Consider the following 22,448-nt stretch of genomic DNA (forward strand, 5'->3'; position numbering starts at 1 on the left):
TTTTAAATTAAACCAATGTTAATTCAATGTTAGGCTACTTTAGCTAGTTTGACTTCTAGTTTGGAGTTCGGTTACTATTATTGCTAATGTTAATGTTTGCTAACCAATGCCAATTGACGTTAGCTTCCTAGCTGTTGCTAATAAATGCTAACCTATTGCTAATTAAGATTTAAACCAATATTTGCCTTATTGCTATTGCTAATCAATGCTAATTGTGTTTCTGATCAATGCTAATTATGGCTAACGAAATGCTAACAAATGCTAACAATGCTAACTATTGCTAATCAATGCTACTTATTGCTAATCAATACTAGCTTCCTTGTTGACCAATGCTAATCGAATGCTAATTATGCTATTCAATGCTAATTATCGCTAATCAATGCTACTTATTGCTAATCAATACTAGCTTCCTTGTTACCCAATGCTAATCACTGCTAAACAATGCTAGTTATTGCTAATCAATACTAATTATTGCTAATCAATACTAGCTGTATTACTAATGCTACCCAATGTTAATTTATTGCTAATCGAAAGCTCAGTTAATGCTTACTCTGTTTGAAGTGACTCAGGCTAAAGGCGTTGCCCCAACCTTTGCTCACATCCGGATGTTTCCGATCCAATCCACACACAATGTCCTCCACCAATCCAGATGATACAATGCACGTCACAGCTACGTCAATTCCGACCAATGACATGAAAATATTTTTTGACCAATGAAAACTGAACACACCTCTAACTCTACCTCCAATGAAACACGTCTGGGACACGTAACTTCCAACCAATCAAATATGAACACCCCACTACGTTTACTTCCCAGGCTGTTATTAACTCCTCCCAAGCATAACAATTGTACCAGACATAACAATTGAACCACACCCCAACTCAAAATGGCGTTTGTCACACTTTTTGTTACAAGTTAAGAAAGAGGAGGAAATACAAACTTTCCAGCTGGACAGGGAAAAAAATACAAACCAAACACAGAAATAACAGTTGCACTATTCTTCACCTCAAAATGGCATTTGTTAAGAAAGAAAAAGAAATACAATTTAACACGCTGTGGACAGGGAAAATACAGACCAAAAGATACAGAAACCATGCATAAGCGAAAACTTTCTTTATCAGGAATGTCACATTCAAATGGACTAGAGACAGAACCTCTCCTCTAGAATTGCGAAACCAATTCACTCAACTGATAACAACTCCGCAATTAGCACATTACCTAAAGAAAACTAATAATTATTTTAGTTCAGCCATAAATTGCCCCTGGAAGACACAAGGAAAGAAAATGTGATCACACACGAACATTTGTGAGTGTAAAACCAGCACAAGAATGTCAAGGACGAGCAGCGCGCCTCCACACGAGCAGCGTGCCCGCGCAGCACCTCGCTCTCCCCCTGAAATCCAAACACCTTCACTCGCCTGTTGAAAATAGAACTTTAGAAACTTAACACCAATCCCAGCAGTATTCAATAATCAATAATAACAAGATGCACTCAACGAAAATACAGAATCTTAAAGAAATAAACACACAGCGTTTAAAAATCACAGCTCTTCACTGTAACAAAACCTTATTTCAACAAACTATCAATGCGGCAATTATAACAATGAAGCAAATTATACCAATGAACCATTATCTGAGTGTCTCTGCACTCAATTTTTATTTAACCTAAGATTATATGTAAGACGTGGTGTTAACTCTATGTATTAACTCAAAATGACTAAAATACTCAAAAGTCAAGGGATGAGATGAGTTAGGTCAGAACCTTGATTTATCACACAAAATAACTTTTTCTTTTCTTCTTTTTTAGATTCACATAAAACAGCAGGATTTCACACACGTTGACAGACAAACAGAGACCGGTCCCACACACTCACACCAAGTCAGTCGATCAAAGTTTTGTGTCAGTCACCGTTCAAATCTTCACAGTTTTAAATTATCAATTTCTTTCATTTAGACTTTTAATTTTTCAGGAGATGTTGGTGTCGGCAATATATGGAATACAAAATGTGTTTTCCCTACAAGCCTTGTGATATGGTTTCTTGACCAATGCAACAAATGCTGACGTGTACTTATCAGCTGTGACCTTTTTAATATAATCTCCTGTGGCCAATTTCATAAACGAATTTGAATTTTCTTCTAAATGTCTTTATACTGAGGTCTCGGATAACTCCAAAGAGTTCTAAGCAGATATATAAAATGATATAAACATATATACTTAAAATGTGCTCCTCATAGAACTGGATTTTTTCATTTCGAAGTTTTCTTGAAAGTCTTATTGATTCAACCGTCAAACTTTAATGTTCGCCAGTCAATCAATTATCAGTATTCGTCTACTCCTTGACTAGTGAAAATAATTTTCACGTATGTTTAATGAGTCTAGTGTACCCCGTACTCCCGTCAGTATTCCTCCCCCCAATGCATTGAAGGATGGCTGATAGTTGCAAGAGGTACTATTGACGATTGCTCAACAACCTGCCCGCTTCTTTAAAGCTATTAATTAATCCAGTTTGAATTCACCCGATTCACAATTTGCCGGAGCGCAGCGACTAGTCCTTCTTAATTACCACAAAAAAAAATACAACAACACAATAGCCCGACCAACTGCTCACAGCTGTCTGCTTTACAACTCACATAAGCTGCTGTTTACCCAATTTTATCTCAATTCAAGCATTTGGTACCTCTTGGCCCAGAATTTCAAAACAATTTCAGCAGCCCCCCTGCGCAGAAGTAAACAATGGAAGTGCTTACCGAATGCAGAATCCGCACTCTCTCCTGTGTTCTTTTAAATTTGGGGAAGCCGGAAGAAGCCTGTCAGCTGTGCTCCACTAACAGAGATCAGCTGCGTAATGGTAGGAAAAAAAAAATCCAACCTGCCGGCTTGTTACAGCTGATGTCGGTTGTCGGGGCACAGAGGACACGCTCTGCCGGGATCCAGATGCAAAATCTCACGAATTCGGGGTCACCATTATGTAGTGGAGAAATTAGAGTCGAATCACGCGTTGGTCAGCCGTCCATTTGGGAGTTTATTGAACAAACTGTCACAGCAAATATGCATACAGGATGTACAAAATGTCCACCGTCTTCCTTCTGTGATCTCTCTTTATGCTGGTCCTTATCAAAACAAGCGTACGTGGCACTCTCTGGAGGTGCCTAATGTTAAACAACTCATTCTAACTATCAACAATATTCTGAACCAGTCAGCAAGGCACACGATGTAACTAGGCCAGAAGTCATGAGAATGTCATGACATCCTTCTCCCACAAATGTTGAAAATACCGCAGTTCTCCTTTAATCAAATTCAGGGTTGCAGAGGGGCTAGAGCCTATCCCATCTGCCATTGGCCAAGAGGCGGAATACACTCTGCATAGGTCGCCAGTCGCTAACCACCACACCACTGTGCAGCCCCTCACACATTCTTCCAAGACAATATATAGAGGCGTCTACTGGGACAAGGATGGTGGTCCAGTTAATAGGGCAAGTCAGGCTTTAACTGTACTTCCATTTCAGTGTGCATATAAATGTACTTAATGTTTCTCTCACACAAGTGATAACAGAGAGTGATGTTTTTTTTCATTTTTAGTAGTTAAAGGCTGCTGTATCAGGCCCCTCCTGTACACTGCTTCTATGTTGGCAGACCACTCCAGTTTATTATCCAGCTACACCCCCAGGTATTTGTAGGTCTACAATAAAATTAAAAAAAAAGAAGAAGATTAAACTGGTAATGATGAAACGGATATCAATAATTTCATTGTTAAAAACCGTTCTACCAAAGGCCCTTTGCTTCCCCATGCATTTTAAATTAGGTGATGACTTTCTGATTGTGGATGAAAGGCTGCTGTACTGCAGACACCATCGGTTCAAATATCTGACCTGGTTGTCAGTGGTGAACAACAGGGCCAACAAACTGTTTCTCAGCAAACACTCTCGCTTTTGGAGGCCCCTCAGAAGCCCCTCTTTTTTAGGGCGCGTTCTGGTGTTTTTATTTGAATTGAAGTTTTTGGGTTGACGGACTCAACATTTAGAGAACGCAAGAGTGGGAAGGTGAAAGAGATGGAAGATAAAGGGCTTGGTGTCATTGTGTCATTTGAGATTCCTTATAGCTATATAAACCAGATCTGTGCAGGAGTGTATTTTTACAAGTTACAAGTCATAGTAGACAACAAGTAAGTTGAAACGCAACACTAAATTAAAACAGAATTTTATATTTCAAGCCTCAAAACTGTTTTGGAAGTTTGTGTGGGAATAGCTGAAATCTATGACTATGACATTGGACAGTAACACTTAAACAGTTCCAAGTACTCTAACCATTCAAAGGATAACAGTGAAGATTACATCAAAGTTCTTGAACTCTTTGCTAAATTCATATTTAAATATGCCTTCTTTTGGCTGGAGCTCTGCACTGGTTACTGGTGTTTGCAGAGCCCTCCCCTGGGTATTACTCTTCACCTACCAAAGTAGCTAAAATCAGTGTTGAACTATTTACTGAAGGATTGTAATATTGTCATTAACCACTTTCTACCATCATAGCTTTTCTGTGTTTGGTGATAGATCAGCTTAATTGACAAAAGTGTTGTCTCTATTTTTAGGTCAAGTTCAGTGAGTTGACCATTGATATGTTCCGCATGCTTCAAGCTTTGGAGAGGGAACCTGTGAACCTGGCCACACAAACCTCAAAACAAGGAACATTGGTGAGTGTTCTGTCTGATGATGGTGTGGCTGTTGTCAGGGGTGTTGTAGTGATGCAACTCTTGCCACTCGGCAACCAACTTTCTGGCGCCTCAGTCGTTATTTTTCCACAATACCTGGGGCCAGATAAATAAAACACATGTCCTCTTAAATACTGAAAATAGTACATTTTTAAAACAATACATTATTTTTGCCACTATTATGAAGCCATGAATAGACTTATAGCTAGTTAACCAATTAATCAGTTTATTAATTGTGAAAAGTACAACCCCACTTCCAATTAAGTTGGGACGCTGTATACATGTGAATAAAAATGTACTGCAATTGAACAGTATAAAATGATACACTGCTTTTTAATACTTTAATAATGATGTGTTCTTACTGACACAAAAATTTTCCAATGATGTAAGAAGAATACAGACTCTGTGAAAGGGGCTGTTTTGTTTATAGGGAAAGTTTTAACTCACTTTCGTATTTGCACCAATCAAACTCAACCCTATCAAGTCTGCCTTTCTCTGTAAAAGTTGTGTTAATGCATGGTATTAAGTATATGGGAGATGTGCTCTTTCCTCTTTTATAAATGTAATACCAATTTACACCAGTCAGAAATAGCGTTAGAATGAGGAACACTGGTTATCTTGTTCCAATGCAATGCTCTGTTGGGAAACCCTGCATCCTGGCATTCACATGAATGCCTAAACATTTTTGCAGATCAGTCACACATATAATCATCCAATTATAGTTTAATTTAAACAGATGTATAGATTTGTTACCAACATGAACTAAAATGAGAAGGGATTTATTTGACATATAGAAATCATGCAGAATGATTCCTTCCTAAAGTCAAACTAGGTAGTCTGGCAACTTTTGCTCTTCGGCTCCACCTGCAGTTTGGGATGCAACACCACCATCATTAAGATAAATTTCCATCTCATCCCTGCACATGCAAGGCCGTGCTGATGAATCATCGTACCGTTGTGCATCAGCGTACTCCTCCAGTAGAAGTAGAAGAAAACTGCCTCGGAAGGGCTGTAAGAACATGACAAAGCATCCATTTTTATTTTACAGGAGAGACTGGTAGGCAGGAGGATGACATACAGCAAAGGGCCATTTTTAGGATTAAAATCAGAGCCTGCTGCAATGAGGGTTTAGTAATTGAGCAACCCAATGCCCCTGTAGGTCCGTATTTAAAGCTGCAGTCTGCAACTCTTTTTCAAGCATAATGCCTGGAACTGTCTGGGGATTCTGAAAGTAGTACATTAAATACCCCAATACAAAAAAAATTTGTTCTCTAGGTCCCCTATATGTCCCGCTAGGTCCCTCCAAAGCCAGCAGGTTTGTTTACAAAATTGCAGACCGGACCGGTAAAAGGTAACCAATCAGGTTACGAGCTGGGCTCTGCTGCCTGTCAATCACCGATTGTGCACGCGCGATACAAGGTAGGCTCGTCCCCACGCTTATTTATCTGGATTATTGAACTTCATTACGGGCTAGTCTACTTACTGTGTCTTCCATGATCGCAAATGACAGGTGAGTTGATAAATGAGGAGTCGTGTAAGCGCATCTGGCGTGCACGTCTACGTGCACGAGTTCTCATGTGTTTTGATGGGGCGGGACAGGAAGTTGAATAACTTTTTATTTTTTCGGTTAAAAAATAAACATTTCTTGCATTTTGCGACTACGGAGGTCACCGTTTTCAACTTCAAGCGTTCTGATAGATCATGTAAACTCTTAAAATGCCAAAAAGTAGGACTTTACGTATGACAACAACAAATCCTGCAGACTGCAGCTTTAAATAAAGGTGGAAAGAACCAGAGTCCTTCTTTGCATTGGCAAGATTACACCTCAACAATTTAATTTGCATCAGTGCCAAAATGAACCACTGCTTTTTTTTTTTTTTTAATTCTTTGTTTGATATGCCTTTTCTCTGCATGTATTCAAATTTCTGTGTGCATTCAGTTTGAACAGTTTAAACAGTTTAAATAAATACACTACCCAGTTGTATTAAAATGAACTGAAATAGTAACTGCTTTTACATGCAATGTTTCTCCACAGGAACCCAATGAGAAGCCAACTAAAAGAGAAAACCCTCACAAATATTTACTGTACAAGCCAACATTCAGCCAGCTTTTTACTTTCTTGTCTGCCTCTTTTAAGGTCAGTATTCATTTAAATTACAGCCTCAGGGTTAATTGTCACTTCAGTTGATTGTTCTGTATTAGATTTGCCAGGTTGTGGAGGTGTGTCCAATATACAGTATCTGTCATCATTCAAAAGAAAGTGATTTTGTTACTGTTTATTCTCAGCTGTCCTTTGATCTACGCATGTTTTGATTTTGTTTTTTTCCTAGTTGAGGAGTCAAGATTTGTAGTGAGGCACAAAAAATATTAGTGGTGTAAAGGGTTCATAAACATACCAACTTTGAGGTTTTTCAAATTCCCCACAGACTAATTTGGAATAATTTTGTTTTGCATTTCTAGTACATGAAGCTCTGAATTTTGTGGAGGTATTAATTTGGTCCATAATGATTTTTTCTTCTTTTTTTCCCATTGCTGTTATTTTCAGGAATTGCCTGCCAACAGTGTCCTGCTTGTATACTTATCAGCTACCGGTGTCTTCCCCACCGGACATTCAGAATATGAAGGTATGATGGAGAGCATATGCCTTAGCATTTTCCTTATCTTTCCATTTGATATAAAATGCTTATGAATGGTATCATAGTAAATAAATGCCGACAGCCTGTGATATTCAAACCATGACAGGTAGGTGCTAAGGGCATTAATCAACATTACAGTACCAGCAGCAGCCTTGACAGGTTGAGTCGATGTATTCATGATATTGACACCAAATTCTGAGCATCAGCAGAACTTGAGCTCCGAGCAGTTTCTGCTTACAGAACTTCTGCTTGAGTAATGATCTTTGTTTCTGAGACTGTTAGGGAATCTGCAAAAACTCTCCAAGCAATCATGCCGTGGCTAAAGTCCCAATAATCTAATCGTATCCTCATTCTGGCGTTTTATATGAACGTTAACTGAATGTTCACGTCTGAATCTGTTTTTAGAATTTTGTCATTTGTAGATATTTTGGGCTTCTTGTTTGTTTAGATATGAAATTGCTTGACTTGTTCTAGAAAGGAGTTTTATTACATGGTAAGAATAAATATTATTTTGTGACAGATTGTTATTGTTATTATTATTGTTGTTGTTTTCATGGTTATAATGGAATGAATCCTCTCTCTTAAGGATATTTCATGTTTAAAAACAGAACTCTGTCAGTTTAATCTTGAAAAGAAAAAAAGCAAAGACAATGGCTCCATCCGTGTTGTTGAAGAAACAATGACATTCAAAATAAATTTTGATCTGTGTTCAAAACCACACTTAATCAAAAAATTATCTCTAGCAAAGAGCTTTAGTAATATTTCCAATCCATGTGACAGTGTTTCTTTTCAAGGTAAACCAATGAAAACTTTCCTTTCCAGCGGGACCGTATGATTTTGGAGGAGTTCTCACAAACACAAATCGTGATGTGGTGAATGGAGAGACGGTGCAGAAGAAGAACCAGGCCCTGAAAGAAATGCATTGGTGAGTTAGCCCAACATATTAATGATTGCATGGTCAAGACTTTTGGAAAAGCCAAAACTCAAACATTTCAGATTGTTTAACAGAGGGAATTTCACATTAAGTTGATATGAAACTGCGTGCGTGCGTGCGTGCGTGCGTGCGTGCGTGCGTGTGTACAGATTTTTGTTGTGAGTTTGCTGAGGTACATAACTGGATTTCTGATGTATTCTTGTTCACATTGTTGCAGCCTTCATCCAGGGGACTTGTTCCCTTTCACTCGGAAGCCACTTTTTATCATTGTGGATTCTTCAAACAGTACAGCCTACAAGGTATAAGAAGAGACGAAACTGCCTGAGAAAATAAAATAAAGACTTGCTTTGTTGAAGTATATGATGTCACCACACTACATCTTATTTGTGTGTGCTCAGGATTAATATGAAGCTTTCTGTCTTTCATTTTTCTGAATAGAATTTCACAAATCTCTTTGGCCAGCCTCTGGTGTGCCTACTATCACCCGCAGTATATCCCAAGAGCGTACCAGGTGTGTGTTACTCATGTGTGAGACTAAAACAAAGACATACACTTTTTAACATTCCTACACTGTCCGTGGCTCTCTCTGGTACTGTTGAAGGAATAGTATTTAAAGAGTCAGCAATTAACCGAATGATCTAAGATTCACTGTTCGGGTAAACCAAAAGATTATGTACATAAAAGACTAACATTGAGCAGTATTCATATAGTTTATATTCAGTTACAGAAACTGCTGAAGTCCCTCGTATTAATTCCTGAAAAAAAAAAAAGATGGATAGATCTTTCCTCTAAAAGGCTGTTAGCCAGGACTACCAATAAAAGTGCAGAAGTAGGGGAATTGTTATGGTGAAAATGTTGTTGTTCTCAATATGAATGACTACTTGTTTGTAACCCATCTTTGAATGAATTGAATTTCCTTGATCTCACAATATGCTGCTACTTTATCTGTATGTCTTCACGTTTTCCTGTGTTTATAAAGCACCTGTTTATTAGGAAGACCTTTTTCTGCAGTTGTAGGAGCTGATGAAGGTTATCTGGCACCCCTTTCTTGTCTCATGTTCTCATCCTTTACCTGTGTGACTTCTCTACCTAACTATTTAGATCAGGCTCAGCGTGGGAGTCTCTTCACTTTGTTCCTCTACAGCCCACTCTTGGCTTTCTCCTCTGTGTGTGGCTTGAACAGTATGCGACGAGGACTGTGGGAAAGGGCGCAAGAATTTCTTCGCAAAGTCTTCCGTGACATTGGGCAGATGATAACTCGATCACGGACCATAGGTAGCTCAACTCCTAGAGATTCTTACATATGTGACAGTGTGTTATAAAGATAAGACTAGGCGATATGGTCAGTCTTTTTGTCATTGTCATGAATTTCCTTTGAACTTTTTTTGTTTTAACATCAGTTCCAATTGTGTTCATGGTAAAGACTTGTGAGGGTTGTTTGTTTTCAGTGACAGTCATACGGTCCACTGCAAAAACAGAGTTTGTTACTATGGGGTTCAGTGACAGCCCAAGGGTTAAAACAAGTGAAACCCGAAGCTTTGTCACTTTTTGACTGAAAAGTAACGTTTGGTCCACAACTGTGGGGGTAAAATTTATAAACTTGGACTCTATTTATGGGAGAATATAGTATTAGACTATTCATCTCCATAAAAAAAAGCCAAAAAGAGATTTTAAAAACAACTTGCTGAATCAAAATTATAACTCATGAAGTTTTATAATCACAAATAGGATATTGTTCAAACTGCACTGAAAATTCTGGATTGCAATCCCAGTACCATGAGCATCATCATCAACGTTATCCTTTTGCCCGTTAATACCGGGAGCTCTTCATGGAGCACTACAGCTTTTCCTGATGATTTCCTCAGATACTGTGCTTCTATCATTCCTTCAAAGACCAGATGGCCCTACAACCGTACGTTTATGGTCTCAGCAATTAAGCCACACCTCTTGAGGTTTTTAACAAGTTCTATTGTTGTGCATCCTATTTGGGTCCAGTCATTCATAAGCCTGTATTTCTTTGCCCTCACACAGCCTTTTTCTGAAGACATATCCTTCCATTCTCTTTTATTTAGCTGGAGTCACGTGAAAATTTGATGGACAAAATGGGCTCTCGATGTGATATGTATTCTAGGATGATCTGTTTTTTTAACAGTCCCCAGTTGTCCCTGTTGCCCTTTGAAGGCTTTCTTTTTGATGTTCAACAGCATTTTCAGATCACTGGTGATCCATTATTGTGGTTTATTATTTGGAAGGCACCTTACTGTCCTTGTGGGAATAAGACTCTCCACATAGAGGAAGATGTAATCTGTCTCTTAGCTCAGAGTGCATTCCAGTCTGTGGATTCAAAGAATGTCAGCAGTTCCTCTTCAAGATTCAAGAAGTTTATTGTAATATACATGCTAAAAACATGACAATTCTGTAAAATTCTTACTTCGCTTGCTTCCCTTCACCTATGCAAAGACAGCACTGGGATAAATAGAGAGCATTACATGAATAAAGAATAAAGAAAGTAAAAAGGTTGCAATCGCAATTGCATGAAAAAATGTACAGTGCCTGGTGACATACAGTGGCGGTCAGTATGAATATGAGACTTTTAACATTATTCAGGAGGCCAGAACTGTCAGTCAGTCTTTTGGTCTGTGATTCCACACTCACCCCCGAGGGAAGGAGTGTGAAGACGTGTGTTGAGTTGGCTTTGTATTGTCTGGAGTTATTTCCTGATGATCCTGATGGTGTAAATGTCCTGTAGAGAAGGGAAGGTTGCTCCAGAGATGTGCCGTGTCCACGCGTGATGTACCGTGTACATGCGTGATGTGCCGTGTACACGCGTGATGTGCCGTGGACACGCGTGATGTGCCGTGTACATGCGTGATGTGCCGTGTACATGCGTGATGTGCCGTGTACACGCGTGATGTGCCGTGGACACGCGTGATGTACCGTGTACACGCGTGATGTGCCGTGTACATGCGTGATGTGCCGTGGACACGCGTGATGTACACGCTGGAGCGCCTCCCTCTCTTGCACAGTGCAGTTTCTGTGCCACACTGTGATGGAGCAGGCAATGATGCTCTCTAGTCATACGCACCCTTGTAGAAATTGGTGAGGATTTTGGTTTGGCGTGCCAGATTTCCTCAGCCTCCTTGTAGAGTACAGTCTTTTGTGTGTTTGGCTGATGAGTTGTTGAGTGTTGTGAGACCAGGGAAGATTCTCATTAATATGGGTTCCAAGAAATGTAAAGTTTTTAACTCTCTCCACTGCAGCCTCTCCAAAATGAATGGGAATGCGCTGCCTCTTGCTTGAGTCGATAATAATCTCCTTGGTTTTGTCTGTGTTCAAGGAAAGCTGATTTTCCTGACACCAGGCCACCTCTGTGTGTAGAGCTGCACACTCACACAGCCTTGGGTCAGCTGGTGCTGATTGTTCCTATGTCTGGCTTTTAACTCTGATTAGGACAACAATATTGAATGCTGAGCTGTAATCAATAACAGCATTATTGCATGTGTCCCTATACCCTCCAGATGTGTGAGGACTGTGTGGATGCCGGCATTGACTGTGTTGTCAGTGGACCTATTCTGACGATAAGAGTACCGTAAGGGGTCAAGGGTTGCTGTGATGTGTGCCATGACTATCCTCTCAAAGCATTTCATCAAAATAGGGGTGAGTGCAATGGGACGATATTCGTTAAAACTTACCCGGCATTTCTTTGGGAGGAGCACACCTAATCTTGAAACAGGAGGTCTCAGACGCCTGCTCCAGGGACAGGTTGAATATGTCTGTGAGGACCTTGGCCAGCTTTGATGAGCAAGCTCTCAGCAATGGTGTTGGGGCCTGCTGCGTTTGGAGGCTTGATTCAGCTAAGGAAGCACCTCTGCTGGTATCACTGACAGCTGTGTGTCACCCGTGCCCACTGTGACTGGCAGCTCTTCATGGCGATGGTTGTTTAAATGCCTCGAAACAAGCACAGAACTCGCAGAGCTCATCTGGCAGTGTGGCGTGGCCATTCGTGGGAATGATGTTCTCAGTACATGTCCTGATATACTCAATTACAGCAGCAGCATACTCAGGTCAACAGAGGAGTCTTCCCTCAAAGAAGTAGTTCTAAAGACACCACAGTTTGTACTCTCAAAGCAGTCTTGAAGAATCTGCCCAGATTCGTCTATCCATACATTGATTGTTTAACTTTATGGTGGTGCTCTCTTGAGTATTTGTCTGTTGGCTGGGTACAGAAACACAGACAGATGGTCTGACTGACCAAAGCCAGGGAGAATGATATTCTCCCTTGTTGGAAAATGTACATGCAGGTGATGTTTGGGGAGGACGTTCCTCAGGTTGCAGTGGTTAAAGTCACCAGCCACAATGAAGTCAGCATCAGGGTGGACAGTCTCATGTCTGCAGATGACATCGTGCAGTGCCCCAAGTGCTTTCATGTTATTTGCCTGTAGTGGAACATAAACAGACAGCAGGTACACAGCACTGAACTACCTTGGTGGATAAAAGGGCCAGCACTCCATCAACAGTTCAATGTCAGCAGAACAATGGGCCTCATCCAACAACCGTTTGAACGCACAGATTTGTTCTTAAGTCGTGCGTACAAGTGATTTAAGAGAATTTGCGCATTCACCAATCTTTTTGTATTTTCTTTCAGGTACGAACAGAATTTACGAGTGATCCAGAGCTGTCGTAGGAGTTTCCTAAAATAGTCCGCTGTTATTCAGATCAAGTTTGCTTGACTAATGGATAGTATATTTAATTACTTTGAAGCAAACATAAATAAATCTATACATTATACCCCATAATGATGCTGACATTATTCTGTTTGTCTTAAATTATGCACAAATTGAAGGTTAATTTGACTCTGTATATAACAAGGTCAATGGGAAGTGTAACCAGCGGCTGACTTGCTACTTTTTTCGATGCCTTAGTGCGTCAGGCTCAGCTCAGACCGTGTAGATGTCCTGCAGAGACAGACGAATGGCTGACATCACGATTTAGACTGCCAAGGACTGTGCTGCTGCAGATATGCAGCTTGTTGGAGCCACAACTCCAGAGAGAAACACGCCGATCAAACCCAATTCCACACGTCCAGGTCCTCTCCACCCTTGGATTTTTGGCCACTGAAACCTTTCAGAGGGAGATTGGAGACAGATCGGGGGTGTCCCAGTCCTCTGTGACTCGTGCGCTCCCCTTGGTCATCAAAGCTCTCATCAGGTTATCACCCATGGTACATCAGATTCCCATACACCGCTGTCCAACAAGTACAAATTAAGAGGGACTTTGATGCAGTGGCTGGACTGCCAATCATAGGTCAGGTGGGTGTGTCTCCATACAGCGGGGGGCAAACTGCTCTATAGCCCAGAGAAATGTGGCATGCTGCGTTTTGCACAATATTGCCATGAACGAGGATCTCCACCTGAACCAGCCCAGGCAGACCAGAAGGTGTGGTGCCAGAGGACCCCCCTCATGGACCGCCCCATCACAGAGCCATCATGATGAGGCAACAGCTGATTGCACGGCTTTAGTTGCAGTCATCGAGCGCCTGGCCATGGCGAGACGTTTTTTTTTTTTTTTTAAGCCATTTTCATATCAATACATAATTTTAATTTCTTCTTTATTTCGGTGACATTATGAACTACACAGACACGGAATTAACAGCACTCGTAATAACTTCCCATTTCTTGGCTTTAGCAGGTCCTGTAATTCCACTGCTGACTCTGCTAAAAATGACAGATTTTCCTTTCTGGATCTGTGAAAGCAGAACTTCAGTCTCAGAGCCCGCAAAGTTGTTCTTTTTGCGCCTTGATGCCATTCTCATGACTCAACACTTCCTGGCACAGGAGACAGGAAGCACAGCCTTATATGGTATCATTTTGGGCGTGGAGCATGCAAATTTACTATCCTCGTGCACGTGCACTTAAATACGCACGGGTGGCATTCATCATTTACACAGGTCGTTTACACACTTTTTCCCAAGTTATAAGCGTTTGTTGAATCTGACGTGGCGTGTTCGTACGAGACCTTTAATACGAAAAGTAAGAGAATATTTATTTATTTAGAATAAAAATACGAAAATGTTCTTGCATGAGGCCCATTGTTCCAGAAATCTAAGTTTGTTCAGATGCATGTTTGCAATCTTAAGCTGTGCTATCATGTTCTTGTTATTTTCTCTATGATGAGAAGTTTGCAAGTGGAACAAGACATTTATGGACTAAAGCAGAAGACAGTCCAATAATTAGGAAAGATTGGATCACAAGTGGACTCTTAGGATGCATGTGGAGGCACATTTAAATGCCAGATGTGAACACACATACTTGGAGTTTTCTACTTGAGATTGCATCACCTTGCATCACGTTTAATATTTGTATAATTGATTTATCTGTTGGTCGGTAATGTCCTAGAAAGTGATGTAAAATACCTATCATTAATTCTCAGAGTCCAAGGGTGTATTCTGGTATAGCCTGTACGGTCTCATCAGCAGCACAACACCAAAGATTAGTAATGTTCTAAGACACTTCATTTTCAATGTTCTGTTTAAGGTCTCCTGATATTTCATTGCTGCAGAAATTTCTTAATAATGTATTAACTCTTTGTTTAATAACTCATTGTGTATTATTGTCTCTGCAGATCAAGCCTTTTTGCAGTTTTTTGGTGATGAGTTTCTCCGGCTGCTTCTGATCCGCTTTGTGTTCTGTTCAGCGGCACTGAGACTGCATAAGCTTTTCCGGGTAAGTTGGTGCTGCTGTTGTTCTCCAAAAGATGGTATATATTCTATTTGAATTGCCAAAATACATCATATAGTAAAGAACCAGTGTTCTCAAACACTGAAGCTATGTTAATTTACTATCTGTCTTATTTAACCAAACAATGAACACGTGATGCACCTTTGTTTTAATACAACTTACGAGCATCCATTCAGAGGTTAGTGCATCCCACAATTAATTACAGATTGCTGCAATTCACCATCTGGTTATACATCTATAAGCTCGTTCTCTGACCTACATCGCATCACATCCTCAGGGTGTAGAGTGGTATTTGAATATTGGATTTTTCAGTTCTACATACTCCTCTGACTAGTAAAAACACAATAACATAAAGGTATAGTAAATTACAATTGTTACTGCCTAAAAAGTTCAAAGTTGCACCCTCCTCCCTCACATAGTCTCATAGACTCGATGCATGATGCTGAAAGAAAGAGAGATGCTGTGATCACATTAGCTGGTGAGTTGAGTGAAAACAGGGGGTTCCAAACCTTTTTTCCTGAAAGCCTTTCATCTACAAACATTCCTTCCACCAAGCCTGCACAGGCAATTGCATGCACATTGAAAGTTTAATTTCCTAAACTTTATTTGAACCTCTATTTCAGAATAATAAGTTTGGCTTTGATTTTTTTATTGGTTATAAAGAATGTTTAAGGTGGGAATTAAATCTGTAACCTTTCGACGAAGGGATGATTAAAGCTGCAGTCTGCAACTCTTTTTCAAGCATAATGCCTGGAACTGTCCGGGGATTCTGAAAGTAGTACATTAAATACCCCAATACAAAAAAATTGAGTTCTCTAGGTCCCCTATATGTCCCGCTAGGTCCCTCCAAAGCCAGCAGGTTTGTTTACAAAATTGCAGACCGGACCGGTAAAAGGTAACCAATCAGGTTTACGAGCTGGGCTCTGCTGCCTGTCAATCACCGATTGTGCACGCGCGATACAAGGTAGGCTCGTCCCCACGCTTATTTATCTGGACTATTGAACTTCATTACGGGCTAGTCTACTTACTGTGTCTTCCATGATCGCAAATGACAGGTGAGTTGATGAATGAGGAGTCGTGTAGGCGCATCTGGCGTGCACGTCTACGTGCACGAGTTCTCATGTGTTTTGAAGGGGCGGGACAGGAAGTTGAATAACTTTTTATTTTTCGGTTAAAAAATAAGCATTTCTTGCATTTTGCGACTACGGAGGTCACCGTTTTCAACTTCAAGCGTTCTGATAGATCATGTAAACTCTTAAAATGCCAAAAAGTAGGACTTTACGTATGACAACAACAAATCTTGCAGACTGCAGCTTTAATCTATTTAGTGAGCTACAGGACAGTACAGACTAATCCACAGTTTGCCATTATCAATTGTGTAATACAAACACCTCAAACATTTCTCTTTAAACTACATCCCCAATTAATTATTTTTTCACTAAATACGAATCTGTTTGAATTCACGCTACATCGGTTACATACCACAAATATTATATTGAATCTTGAACCAGTACTTTATATTACTTGTGTCAGTGTTATTGAATACATTAAAACAATTGAAAGATTGATCTGAATAAATCTGACAAACCCTATATCGGTTCATTCAATAACCATTGTAAAATGAGCTGTCACCTTACCATGGTGGGGGGGTTTGCGTGCCCCAATGAGTCTGGGAGCTATGTTGCTTTAAGCCCCTGGTAGGGTCACCCAAGGCAAACAGATCCTAGATGAGGGACCAGACAAAGAACAGCTCATAAGATCCTCGTGACGAAAAAGATGATTGGATCACGTTATCCTTTGCCTGGACACGGGTCACCGGGGGCCTTCCCCTGGAGCCAGGCCCATGGCGCTTGGTCTGGCACAGACCGAAAACATGACATGGGTCCCCCTTTCGACGGGCTCACCACCCGTGGGAGGGGCCAAGGGGGTCGGGTGCAATGTGAGCTGGGTGGAGACCTTGGCGGTCTGATCTTCAGCTACTGAAGCCGGCTCTTGGCACGTGGAACGTCACCTCTCTGCTGGGGAAGGAGCCTGAGCTGGTGCAGAAGGCTGAGCGGTTCCGGCAAGATATAGTCGGACTCACCTCGACACACGGCTTGGGCTCCGGAACCAGTCTCCTTGAGAGAGGTTGGACTCCCTTTCACTCTGGAGTTGCCCGTGGTAAGAGGCGTAGAGCAGGTGTGGGCATACTTATTGCCCCCCGGCTGTGTGCCTGCACATTGGGGTTTACTCCGGTGGACGTTTAGGCCTGCCAGGTCTGATTGGCATCCCACCAGTGGAGCCAACTCACCACCAGGTGGTGATCAGTTGACAGCTCCGCCCCTCTCTTCACCCGAGTGTCCAGGACAGGTGGCGTCCGCAGTGATGCGGGCTCTGCACCGGCCCGTCGTGGTGAAGATTTACCGGTCAATCTACTTTCCTACCCTCACCTATGGTCACGAGCTGTGGGTAGTGACCGAAAGAACGAGATGGCGGAAACAAGCAGGAGGGGCTCAGAGTAGAACCGCTGCTCCTCCGCATCGAGAGGAGTCAGATGAGGTGGCTCGGGCATCTGGTTAGGATGCCTCCTGGACGCCTCCCTGGTGAGGTGTTCCGGGCCCGTCCCACTGGGAGGAGGCCCCGGGGAAGACCCAGGACACGTTGGAGACACTATGTATCTCGGCTGGCCTGGGAATGCCTCGGGGTCCCCCCAGAAGAGCTGGAGGAAGTGGCCGGGGACAGGGACGTCTGGGTCTCTCTGCTCAAGCTGCTGCCCCCGCGACCCGATCCCTGGAGAAGCGGAAGATAATGGATGGATGGATGGATGGATGGATGGAAATTTGATCTACAAACCCCAAAAACATTACACAAAGCCCAAGTAAAATTAACCTTTGTACATTATTTTGACCCAACCCAAAATATCAATTTAAGTTGAAACAACAGAATTGCTTAATGCTGAAAGAAGGCCATACAATTGGGTGGATTGCTTTGCCAAGTTGGGATGGGTCCTGAGGTACAGTTCCACTGAAGCTTAAATTTCTCAAGAACTGATAACCAGGAATTTAACTGGTTTTAACTGCCAGTGACCTGTCTTCTATAGGAAAACCAAAGGTTTAGGATGATTAAACAATTTAGTGGCTGATGATCAACCAGTAAAGATGATTAAAACAGTTAGTAATGAATGTATCAAGAGGGCAGCAACCTTAATTCGAATAACAAAAGGCTGGACTGCCTTGTTGGTCAATCGATTTTAAAATGTTTTATAATTTCCTGTGGTGGTTGTGGCACTCTATTTACATGTGAAATTGCAAAAAAAAAAATCCCTTGACCTGCATTCATTATTGCCTAAAAGCTTATGTGGCTAGCAAGGCCTTGCTCCCCCATAAGTACCATAACAACACAACACTGATTAATCAAAAATTTTCACATCATTTCTATTCTACTGACACTCAAACATTGCATAAGGCAATTAGCATCACCAGCAGGTTTGTCCACCGTTTGCAGCGAATAGGAGCGAAAACCCGATGGCTGAACCGGGAAAAATTCACCTATGGCCCCATTTCCACTTGGCGACCGACCAACCTAGGTCCCGCTCCAAACAGCTGAGTCACCCCACTGGCAATTGACATTCTAAAAATGATTCATTATCAGCCTTTAAGAGGAACTATCTAAACACTTTAAACATGAAACATAAACATATAAATTTAATCAAGGCTCGACTATATGATTATATTAGCCTCTGAGTAATTATGATTAACTTTCTAAATGATTATATCTTTCTTAGATGACCACATGACGAGTCGTGTGGTCTCTTGTGGTCCAATCCTGTCACCCCTCGATGCTTGGTTCTCCTCTTGGCTGAACGTCTGTTCAGCATTCTGATCCGGAACTAATCTTGGAAGGAGAGGTCACCAGTACATCGCTTCCTTGAGGGATATTCAGCATCCCCTCCCTAACTAATTTTCTTTTGGGATAATTTTGTTGTGTAGTTCTCCACCATCATCTTGGCATGATGGGCAAAGCCTCCCAGAACTCAAGCTTATGAGTCCTCCGGCCATACGTCCTGTAGTGGTTCTGAATCTGTGGAATAATATTAGCAAATCTCACAGCGCAGTAGTGCAAAATGTCATTTGCACTGTATTTTTATACTTAGGGCATCTCTCTTTGAAAGGTTCAATTTCAATGCCCAATTCATTCTTAATTTATTTTTCATATGGACCCCAAACAAAACCAAACCAAAATAAATAAAATAAATAAAAATCAAATAAAAAATCATAAAATAAACATAAACCAAAACAAAACAACTGGCCAGTTGGTATAACCCTTGCTTTTAGGAACCAGAATAGTCATCAAACTGCTGTGCAGCCCTAATGAGAAATCCAGTACCATCACCTTATTTTTGCTGTGAAAAAACTTCAAATTATTTAGGGAACACATCCTCACGATCAACATCAACATCAGCACAGTTGGTATACTCCTTGTTTTAAGGATTATTCTGCTCATCGTTCAGTTTTGGGATCATAACAACACACAAACAACACTCAACACCAGACAACACAGGTTAGGACAACAAATGACAGACAACAGATGACAAACATATATTGCATTTCTGGGTTTGCTCAAGCAAACGTCATATTTTCATTGGGGCCTAAGTAAACAAACAGTGGTTTTCATATTATGAGTTTGATTCCATGTCTTCCTTTTCCAGGTCCGGGAAGTCTTAATGCAAAAGAAGACACAAACACACACAGACTTTTTGGGAAAATTTGAGAAGTTTTAGTGAACCATGATTAATTGTTAATTATTTGCCGAACTGCTCCACTGCAGTTTCTCCTCCTGTGTTGTTCTTTGCTGCAGGACAGAAATATTTGTAGTTAGTTCTCATATTGGGAGCAGCACAGCATCAAGAAAGCAGACATTTCTTTTCAATGCCTAACTGATAAATTTGTTTAGGATAAATATTGTCTGTCCTCTCTTAATTCAGGTCAGAGCGTTAAAAATAAAATTTCAGCATAATCTGCTTTATTCTTACTTGTTTGCTAGTAATAATGTTGTTTAATTCTTACCAGTGGCTGTGTTTCGTGATGCTGAGCCGTACACAGACAGTTCAGGATCAGCATTAAGTTTTTTCCGGTTCTAACTGAATTAGAAACACCTCATGTGGTATCAACGGTGTGACATCAGAGCTGTTTCTAACATCACATGATACCATAACATGTTTCCATACAGATATTAAAAACATCGGTTCATTTTATTTCTTTATTTATCCTAATTAGAAATTAGAAAAAGCTCATCTTCCCAAAAGACTGAAGGAGGTATAAAGCAGTTTTAAATTTTCCATGTTCTCTTTCACTTCTACCATGTCTGAAGCAGCAACCTTGGTTTCCAAATTATATTTGTAAAACACCGGTGGGACAACCTTTATTGGCAAAATCTTTTTTATGTATGAAGCTTCACATTTACACCTGCATATTGAAATCTTCTTTCAAACTAATGCAGAACAAATGTTGCTGATCCATCTTTGCCTCAAAAGGCACATACAGAAAAATCACTATTTGAGTCTGAACTCACTATGGACAGAATATCCTTTATTTTTGTTTGAGGATCACGTTGTGGTCCCTGCTCCTGATTTTCCTTCCAGTATGTGTGGCATGTGTGTGTGTGTGCGTGGCTTTATATGTGAGTGTGCATGTGTCTGTATGTGGCCTTGGGTTTCACTGCTTTGTTTTATCTGACATATTGTCTTGGATGAGAAGTGCTATGTAAAGTGCTATATAAATAACGTCTGATTGATTGATCGATTTAGTGTAGTAGATTATAAACTTTCTGGTCATCTCTAATGGAACGTCTTCCGATGACCCAAAACAACTAATTACAGAACATTTCATTCATCCCATTCATATCCTTTTTCTTTCAACCATCACGCCACCTATTGGCGTCCTTCTCCTTCTCCCTCAGGTAGCCCTTGTCCCCCAAGCCGTTAGTGCCCCCTTTGGGAACTCCCCCTTTGGGATCTCCTCAGCCCCCACTCACCATGGCTGTCGCTTGGCAACCGAACCTTTTTCTCACATTCACACAAGTCCTCATAGTGTCCCAAAAAAGCTATGGACAGGGTATTTTCTCCCCGTCCAGGCCTCATGTGGGACCACCTGAAAACATTAATATATAGGTCATGTATTATATATCATATAAAATAGTAGGTTAGTGTCTGCATAGATCTTTATTTTGGCTTTCTAAGCTGCCCTGTGCTCACTGTTTTTAAATGCGCCATAAAAACAAACCTTGACTTGTCTTGTTATGGCTCAGTCTTTGCTGCAGCTGTCCTTTCTGTATTTTTCCAATGCCCTAATTTATTTAAACTTCTATGAAGCACTTTGCTGCTTTATTAAGTTAGCATATTAATTGTTTCTTAGATCTGCTGCAGTTAAGTAGTTTAATGATTTAGTTAAATAGTCAAATGGTTAAGTTTGAATCTAAATATTGGTGATAACTATTGACTCAGAATTGGTGATCTGAGGCTGAGGAAATTTAGAGCAGCTAAAATTTTAAAGTCAAGTTAATATCTCCTAATAACAATAAAGGCTTTAATAACTTTAAGATGATATCAAATTGTTTGACATCTGACTGTCTGGCCGTGATATTAAATCCTAAATCCTGTTTTTTTAACTTATGTCGTATGGTCTGACTGCATGATCTCAGTCCTGTTGCAGGTGGAATCATAAAGTTTCACTTTGTAGAAATTTTTTTCAGATATTTTTTTTTTTAATTAAAGGAGCAAATCTCCTAAACACTCTGCTTGTGTATTTGACTTTAGCTCTTTAAGAGAGATGTTAAATCCTATTTCAGCAACAGTTTTTATGAATGTCTCAAACAATGTTCTTCCTGGATTTTATTGTTTCTTATCTCATCTCTGCGATTTTTTCATTGTAAAGCTGTTTTCAGTTTATATACATATTTTGGTGTCTTTCCTAATCATATGCACTTTAAAATAGATGGATGAATCATTACTATTTGCTCTAGTACAAAATTAAACCCCTATTATAATCAGTATATCATTATAAACATAGGCCAATGATCACCCAGAGTCTGTTTGGATTGTTGTCACTCAGGTCTGAATGAGAGAAAAAGCAGGGTTGAGAAAAGACAATCTTAGGGTGTGCGCATTTATGACAAAGAGAACAACTATAAAATTAAATTGGGAATATTATGGCTCAAAAAGTGTTTGAGGCTTTTCATTATTCATTATTCATTATTTCCTGTAATGCTGCTGCACAGCTGATCTTTAGTTAGTAACTTCAGGCCTCAGGTCAAGCCTCCAAATCTGTTAATTCTTTCTTACAGGTCTCTTATTAGTGCGTTGATGCTGAAAAACAATTATTAACTTTTGTCAATAAACTTTGGGATCAAATATATCATATATCAACTTTTTCCTTCTGTCTCCTGCATGTGCTTGAT

At 40.4% G+C, this 22,448-nt stretch overlaps 1 protein-coding gene across 1 annotated transcript in view; it reads left to right on the forward strand.

Moving 5' to 3' along the window:
- Window positions 1-22,448, forward strand: part of scai (suppressor of cancer cell invasion) — an 83,761-nt gene that overhangs the window by 50,981 nt on the left and 10,332 nt on the right. The window contains exons 9-16 of the mRNA XM_075455370.1: window positions 4,588-4,689; window positions 6,743-6,844; window positions 7,253-7,331; window positions 8,166-8,268; window positions 8,495-8,576; window positions 8,716-8,788; window positions 9,379-9,552; window positions 14,899-14,999. Coding sequence (XP_075311485.1) covers window positions 4,588-4,689; window positions 6,743-6,844; window positions 7,253-7,331; window positions 8,166-8,268; window positions 8,495-8,576; window positions 8,716-8,788; window positions 9,379-9,552; window positions 14,899-14,999 — 816 coding nt within the window. The remainder of the gene's footprint in view (window positions 1-4,587; window positions 4,690-6,742; window positions 6,845-7,252; window positions 7,332-8,165; window positions 8,269-8,494; window positions 8,577-8,715; window positions 8,789-9,378; window positions 9,553-14,898; window positions 15,000-22,448) is intronic.

This window comes from Odontesthes bonariensis, chromosome 22 (assembly GCF_027942865.1).
Source record: "Odontesthes bonariensis isolate fOdoBon6 chromosome 22, fOdoBon6.hap1, whole genome shotgun sequence".
NCBI lineage: Eukaryota > Metazoa > Chordata > Actinopteri > Atheriniformes > Atherinopsidae > Odontesthes > Odontesthes bonariensis.